At 25.6% G+C, this 8,840-nt stretch overlaps 1 protein-coding gene across 1 annotated transcript; it reads right to left on the reverse strand.

Moving 5' to 3' along the window:
• Positions 1-267: 267 nt before the first annotated feature.
• On the reverse strand, positions 268-1,009 carry LOC121212348 (protein MAINTENANCE OF MERISTEMS-like). The gene is made up of 2 exons (XM_041084818.1): positions 950-1,009; positions 268-864 (listed from the first exon to the last, which is right to left on the reverse strand). Exons 1-2 carry the CDS (start codon positions 1,007-1,009, stop codon positions 268-270), a joined length of 657 nt encoding a protein of 218 aa, XP_040940752.1.
• Positions 1,010-8,840: the final 7,831 nt, after the last annotated feature.

Consider the following 8,840-nt stretch of genomic DNA (forward strand, 5'->3'; position numbering starts at 1 on the left):
TCGTGGGAATTTTTCCTTACCAACCTACGGAGGTATGTTATTAGCAATGATAATATTTGCATCATCTCTGATAGAGGGAAATGATTAATTGCTGCCATTAGGTGTTCTGGTATGCCATGGAGATCCGTTTACTGCATCCGGCACATCGCGGCTAACTTCCAGCGAGATTATAAGAATGCAGACTGGAAGAGACAAGTTGTGAGAATGGGTAAATGATTACCTTATCTTTTCAATATAAGTTTTAATGTTTTAGGGCAGTGTTGTAACTTATCTTTTCTTAATACAAAGTTCGCGGTATAGCGTGGCTAACACTGCAGACCCCCAACTGTATGAACGTGTGTTATGCAAATTAGACAGTAGCGGTAGGTACATCAAACTGACCTCACTGCCGTGTGAATCCGGCACGAGTACACCTCCTATAAGGTGCATAATGTAACCTTGAGCGGCCTGCATAACCTCCAATTCAGTGGCAGTATTGGGCAAATGCTCAAAATTGGCCTTTAGCCATGAAAACCGCAATGTGGCAAATTTCCCCTCACTTGGGGAGCGTCCAAGTAACTCGTAGCAAATGCGAGCCGGCCTCGAGATTGAACTTACGCCCGTGACCACGTTCCCGTCGATTGGGAGCCCCAGCTGTACTGCAACGCCCTCTAAAGTTATGGTGCACTCCCCGCACGGCAAATGAAATGTGTGCGTCTCCGGACGCCATCGCTCGACTAAAGCAGAAATTAAGTTATATCGCAGATCAAAAGTCCGGATCAATGCTGCTGATCCGAACCCCGCTAACTCTAAGAACGGTATTACGCGTTCATCCGGCTGAAACCTTACATTATAAATACGACCCCTCAATACGCGGTACTCGACCTGACATTATTATATTTACGAAATGGTTAATACAATATAATTTCATTCAACAAATAATGTGACTATCAAATAAAATTTTCATTACTATCTCATTAATGTTACTCGATATGTGACCCTTATTTTCATTATCAATCAACGAACCCATTTGCTGCAATTAAAATTATCAAATAAATAAAAATTATAAATTTACATTATATCAAAGTTACATTAAAACTACATTAAAATTTCTTACTCTCTTCAGAATTATTTAATTTTATTTCTTACTCTCTTTAGATCGTTTATTCAACATCTTTTCATATTCAAAGTAACTTATTTCTCATATACTCACTTTCAACTAGTCAATTATGCATCTATTCAACCGCAAAGTACTACATTACTTCCAATCATAAAGCCAAATGCATTTTAACATATCATTTATATTAATGTGTTTAATTCTTTAATATATATTATTTCTCTTGTTATGTGTTTTATACAAGTTAAAATACAAGCATAATTTATTAATAGTCTATTTTACTCTTAAAAATATTTTATTTTTTCCTTAAGTTTTGATTAAATTTTTATAAAATTTAAAAGAATTATTTTTTGAACACTTTACATAGGTAAATTTAATTAATTTTAAAAGTTTGAAATTAAATTAAATTATAATTTAAGAATATTTGAAAAGATTAACTCTCAAGTTTATACATTTTACATAGGTATAAATTTTTATTTTATTTTTTAGAATGTATTAGTCACTATATTTCTCACTTTTTGTTAACAATGAAGTGAATGCTAGTAAAGTTTTTTTTAAATAAAATACAAAAAATATTGATTCCAAGTAAATCCGGAAATGGACAATAACTGGCAAAATATTAATTTTTTTATATATTTATTTAAAAGGGAGGCTGCCATTAAGCTATCAAAATCGAGCATCAATGACAAAATAATGGGGTTTTTTACCCAACTAGGTTAAAAAAAAATTAAAACACCAAAATAGGATGTTAGATAAAAGTAAAACAAAAATCATGGACTTGAAAATTCAACAAAAAAAAGTTTAAATTAAAAAACAAATAAAGCAAGACTTGACAAGTAGTATTAAAAACAAAAACAAAAATTAGCAACTAATAAACTATATTCAAGCACAATAATTACATAACACTCTTAAATTACTAATATTTTACTTTTTTAAAAATATATATTTTTTAATTTTAAAATAATTACAAACACTAAAAATTATCACATAACACTAAACTACTAACATTTTAATCTTAAAATAATTATAAAAAAATTACTAACATTTTTTTTCTTCTTTCTCCTCCTTCTCCTTCTTATGCTTCTTCTTTTTTTTTCTTCTTCTTCTTCTTTTCTCTCTTTGCTGCTGCATTCACAAAATTGGGGGACCGGTGCTTATATGGTCCCCCGTTACAAAATTTAATTTTTTTCTCTCTGTCTCTACAGGTGGGATGGGGGGTGGGGGGGGGCAGGGACACGTGGCGGGCTGCAGGGAAGTCGCGCCCTTGCAGCAGGCGCGAATGGTTGCGCCTCCGGGTTTGGCTCGACCCGGTTTTGACCCGACTGAATTTTAAAAATTTAAAAATTATTAAAATATAATAAAATAATAATATTTTAAAAAAAATTATATTATTAAAAAAATAGGTCGCGCCTGTCAGGTAGGCTCGACCCAAAAAAACAACCTATTTCCGTAAATAATGTATCTGACACCCTATTTTGGTATTTTAAAATTTTTTTAAACCCAATTGGGTAAAAAACCCGAAAACTTCCCATGCGAGACGTAATGCTTTAATGGTATTGTAATGTTAAGGTAGTGGGATAAGGTTGTTGGCAGTAAAAATAGAGCGTTGAAAGCATTAATTAATTAGATGGCCAAATTTTTCAATGCTAATTCTGTTAGACAAAGACTTTAGTAGTACAGTGGCTTTTTCATAACATGTCCCCAGGAGCTTAGATTTTTCTCTTTCTTTTAAAAGTAAATTTGATGACGAATAAAATGAGGTAAGAATGACTTTCTTTATGTATTCTTCGTAGTATAGTTTATAATAATAAAATTAATTTTTATATTTCTTCTAAAATTAAATTATTTTAATTTTTTTGTAAATCTAGGATTAGTTTAACATTTTCTTTTAAGAAGTACTTTTGCAGAGGTGAATTTAGAGGGTCACCAGGGGTCTCACTTCTTCTTAAAATAAAAAATTATTATTTAAGCTTTTTAAAATTTTTTAAAATTTTAAATTAGTAAAATTAAGATTATACTTTGGTTTCTCTAAATTTATAAAAATTTTAATTTAATCCTTTAAAAATTATAAAGATATAAACTATTAAAAAATAAAATTTTAGTTCTACTTATCCTAAAAAAAATTAACTTTCCCCTTGCACTTTTGAAACAAAAAGTGCTTTTGTAAAAAAAAAAAAGACAAAAAATTTTAACTTTTACTCAAAATTGATTTTCTTTTTAAAGAAAAAACTTTTTTTTATCTTAAAAATATTTTAAAAAACCTAAAAGATATCTTATTTAATAATACTTTTATTTCAAACGTATTTTTTATTCCTAAGAAACAATCGAAATTAACCTCAAGAATCAAGATTCTTGTGATAGACAGTTAAAAACATAAAAATAGTTATGAATAAAAGCGAAAGTTGAGGAAAGAAGAAGCTGGATGGCTGCCAATTGTAACCCAAGGTGAGGTCCAAAGTCCCCATACTTTAATTATTTTATGTTTCAGTTAAAGCGCTTGTCGTTTGTTATAGCATTAACATCAATATCACATTTTGGTTTAATAATAACCTCCTTTTTCTTTCCAATGACTTGGAAACTAAAAAATATATATTGATTTTTTATTTTTACTTTTTAATAAGAGATGATAGACTTAATCATAAATCAAGTCAATGTAAATTTTTAGGCTCATTTTTTATGCTCGGGCTTAATTTGACTTGAAAAATAGGTTTAAAATTTTATCTAAGCTCGATCTAAATTAAAAATACTAAACTCGAGCATAACTCAGCCAGTCCATATTTAATTTTTTAGATTATTATTTATACAAAAGAATTTTAAAAATACAATTCATCAAAAACATTAAAAACGTTAAAATAAGTGTTTCTCAACAAATTAAAAATATATTAAAAAAGTCTTTATACTTAAATAATATTAAGATAATTACAACTTAACAAACAAATATCTCTAAGATAATAATAAAATTAATAATATAAGAGTTATACAATATTTAAACAATGACAATAAAATAGCGAAATGGTAATAAAATAACAGTAAAATAATAGTAAAACAGTAGCAAAAAGAAAACTTAGGCAGATTTGAGTTAAATCATGCCCGAGTCAAAAAAATCTTACTTGAGACTTGACTCGTTTTCTAAACGAGTAATATTTTTTTATCTAAATTTATTTTTTTACTTAAACTTTTTCATTTTTCAAGTGGCCTTAATCCAACACATAATCAATTCTAGGTAATGGCAGCAAATTGATAATACGTAGGACACTAATTAAAAAACAATTAATTAGTAATCGGGGGAGATAATAATGGAAAGGTTGGCTTAATCCACTAAAGTAGAAATTTCGGAATAGCGTGTCGTGTGGGCAACTAGAAATTGCCAAACATCATATGTCATGAGACAAGACAACAAAAGTAGTTTTTTTTATAAGATGTAGATTCGGATTTTAGGATTAATATTATTAGAAAAAATAATAATAAACTTTTAAATAGATTGTAAAATGAGCATAAAAAATTTTAAAAAATTATTTTTATTTATTTTTCACAGTATTTATTTGATATGGAGATTAGTTATTAATTTTTCGTATTTGATAGGTTTATTAAGGGGATAAATGCTGACCACGAATTTTAAAACTACTCTATACCCAGAGTGAGGATCGAATTCACGATCACTGATTAAAGTAGAAGAGATCCGTATCATCTCATTTAGCTTCTATAATTAAAAAAATATTTTATTTCTAATCACTATAGATTCATTAAAAAAGGCCAAATATAACAAATGGGCTAAAAAGATCAAAGACAAAAGCAAGGAAAGCCCACCAACACCAAGCTCCGAAAAACTCAAGTAGTCAAATTTTGTTGCCACCTTGTTGGAGAGTAGGATGAGAGCGCAAGGTAATCGTAAATGGCCAATGATATGCACGCCTGTGACGGAGGCTATGCGATAGTGAAGCCTAAAAATTGTCAAACCTGCCACAGAACCGAATAAAGCACCAACAGAATAGTAGCCAAAGCTGAAACATCCACAACAGTGGCCACCAAAAGTTAGATCCTGATACTGACATCGTTAGTAACTTCGGTATTTTTTTAGCTCTCCAGTTAATACCGTTGAAATATGCGGACGTGACATTAACGATCAATAGACAATGATACATGCATATGTGAGGTTATCATGTGTCATTATACTATTGCTTGTTAATGTCATGTCAACATATTTCAACGGTATTAATCATGTATCTAAATAAATATTAAGTTAGTTTACAGTTTTTAAATTTAAGTATTGATTAGATTCAAAAATAAAAATTTAAATACCAAGCTTACGATTTTTAAATTTAAATATTAATTAGATTCAAAAATAAAAATTTAAATACCAAGTTTACAATTTTTAAATTTAAATATATAAAAATTTAAATACCAAGTAAATATAAGTTACTTACTTCTTCAAGTACCTACGGATATATTAAGTAATTTTAATATATCAAATGATTTTTCCTTAAATTTAAAACAACAAATGCCAAATTATTTAGCAATATATCACTTTGTATTTTGGAAAGAGAAAATAATTGTTGTTGGCAACATTTTATAACAAAAATACATCTTATGAAGTATGCAATTAAGGAGAGAGATAAAGGCTGAATTTAGAAATTGGATATTGAGAATCAAAATCATGGTGGTCGGTTTTGCATCAGTTCCGATCGTATTAATTGATGTGCATCGTTATACTGCTAAAGTGGAATAAGCAATACCTTTTTTTGTATTGATATAAATTTTGATTTGTATCGATCGCATTGACCCATTTCGGCAAATTTCGATCACACCGGCCGAAATATGGTGCATCGGATCGTACATAAATAATATTAGAAAAATATAAAAATTGTAACTATTTACTATTATGCTAAAGACTTAATTGGAATATGTTGATGAAATAAAAATGACTTTTAACTTTTAAAATTTTTGTTTTTCTTCTACATAATTTCACATTTAAAATATAAAAACTAAGATATAATTAAAAAATTCACTCACCCGATTATCAAAGTAAAAACTCCGCTCACCCTTCGATTTATTTTTTCTTGTTAATTTGTTTTGAAAGGTTCTTCTTGTCAATATTAGATTTACTTAATGATGTATCTTTATTTTTGGAGTTTATAGACGAGTATTTTATATAATTGATGAATATTTTATATTTAAAATTTATTTAGAATCATTTATTTGATATTTGTAAATATTTATATATAATAAATATATATATTTAAATATCAATAAATTTAAAACTGTACACCGAAACAAATCAGTCCCGATTCTAGAACATACCAATTTCAATAGAAAAATAGTGTAGTACTAGCTACCTTAATTGAAATAGAATTGTAAATTTTATATAATTTAATAATTATAGATAAAAACTTAGACTGAAATTTTTTAAATTTTTTTAGATTTTTATAATGCTAGATTTTTAGAATTCATCAATTTAAAATGCTAGCATTTGTAAATTTTTTGTTTGGATAAATAATTTATTTAGGGAAAATTAGGTTACTGAAAATTTAAAAATTTAAAAATAAAAATTATATTAAAAATAAATAATATAAAAATATTCAATATAAATATAATTATATTTGTAAAAAATTGTAAATATTTTTAATAAAATAAATCTAAAAAATTATTATAATTAAATAAAAATATTTTTGAAGTTGAAAAAAAAGTTGAGCTATTAAAATCCCTCTTAAATTTACTCACGATTTTGAAATCCATTTAACATCTTTATCCAAACAAGTAAATTCAATTTTAGAATTTTGAAAATATTGAAACAAATCAATTCCCTCCTACAAATCCTTCAAACAAATACACCCTAGTGATTTTTTAAGAAGAATAATATTATATTTAAATCTAGTCTCCTTCTTTGCAGAACTTACTTATAATACATTTTTAAAAGTGATACCAATGTATGCGTTTGAAAATTAAGGATTTAGAATTTATACGTGTTTAAAAATAATATACAATAAATAATATGTGTATGGTTTGAAATTAATTAATCATGATAACACATAAAATATATACAATATTAAAATAAAAAAAGATTAATTTGTGAGGAAAAAATAAAATTTAAACCACAAATATATCATATTAACAACACTAAATGCACTATAATTATTTATCATGGTGTTGTTATCAATTGTGAGTTAGTGTTGAGTTGACTTATGGCACCAACTCAATTAACAATATTATTAATATATAAATTCTATCACATATATATATGCGTGCGGAAATCACAAATTTAAAACACATATATGTGTTTAAAAATAACGTATAATAAACAAAAAAATGTATGGTTTGAAACTAATTAATTATAATAGCAAATGAAATATGTACGTTATTAAAAGAAAAAAAATAGATTAAATTATAAGTAAAACAAAATTTAAACACATAAATACATCATATAAACGATACTAAATGCACTATAATTATTTATCATGATTTTGTCATAAATTGTAAATTAGTGTTAAGTTAACTTATGATATCGACTCAATTAACACCATTATTAATATATACAATTGATGAAGATAATAATTTGTGCATATTAAAATAAAATTATATAAAATTTATTAGAATGAATATTTGGTTGAATGGTAAATTTAAGATTTTATTGATTCAAATGGCGTAAATTTAAATCCCACCGTATGTATTTTTTTAAAATGAAAATACTAAAATACTCTCGAATAATATAATTTATTTTAATTATAGAAGGATATTTTTGTAATTTTTATCTAGAATGGTGATTTGACTAAGGGTGACACCAACTTAATAAATAATAAAAAAACATTTTAAATAAATTTGAGTTAACTCAAAATCAATGCATTATTTTTATAAAAAAAGTAATTATTATAAATATAATGTACATAATATATTATTTTAATTTAAACTACTTGCAATATATAAATATTAATATAAAAACTATCAACTTTCTTTAATCAAAGTAATGAAATGTTGAAATAATTTATGGAATGATCTTATATATGAGATCAACTTTTTTTTTTAAATTTTAAAATTGTTTAGTGATAGAATTGTATTTATGAAGTTATTGATAAACATTTTATATTAAAATTTCTAATCTCATATACAATTATTTATATTATTATTTAAATCATTGACTGAGTTCCTGTCACGAGTTAAAGGGTACCAACTTGGTTAATGAAATTATTAAAACATCTTTTTGAATTTAAATAAGTTATATTATTAGAGGTGTTTTTTCTTTTTAATTTAAAAATAAAAAAATATAAATATGGTGAGATTTGAATCCAACATTAATAAAAATTTAAATTTACCACTAAACCAATGCTTTATTTTTATTTTTTTACACCTTGTAATTATATTAATTAATTTTAAACCATACGTTTCATTATTTACTGTAGGGACAAATCTCAAAATTATACATGAACTTTGATTTAATGTGCAGTTTCATATATGAACTTTAATTTAGTGTAATTATATACATGAAACTTTGATTGAGATTCAAATATATATAAAAAAATTTAATTTTGGTTCAGTTATACACATTTAAAGAAATAAATACATCAAATTATTTTATATTTAATAAATATAATTATTTATGTATGTAATATGTAAATATAAAATGATACTATATCGATAATTATGTTAATAATTTGTGAGGATTGTATCAAATAAAAAAAATTATGAATAAAATTGTACAAAATTAAGGTTTATATATAAAATTGCATATTAGGCCAAAGTTCATGTACAGTCT

Source organism: Gossypium hirsutum, chromosome A13, assembly GCF_007990345.1.
Source record: "Gossypium hirsutum isolate 1008001.06 chromosome A13, Gossypium_hirsutum_v2.1, whole genome shotgun sequence".
Taxonomy (NCBI): Eukaryota; Viridiplantae; Streptophyta; class Magnoliopsida; order Malvales; family Malvaceae; genus Gossypium; species Gossypium hirsutum.

Bases quoted from the DNA above. Each gene is read 5' to 3' on its own strand.
- LOC121212348 (XM_041084818.1), bottom strand. From the start codon at position 1,009: ATGGGTTCGTTGATTGATAATGAAAATAAGGGTCACATATCGAGTAAC. The intron at 865-949 runs GTAATGAAAATT...TAATAATGTCAG, and splicing joins CGAGTAACATTAATGAGATA to GTCGAGTACCGCGTATTGAG.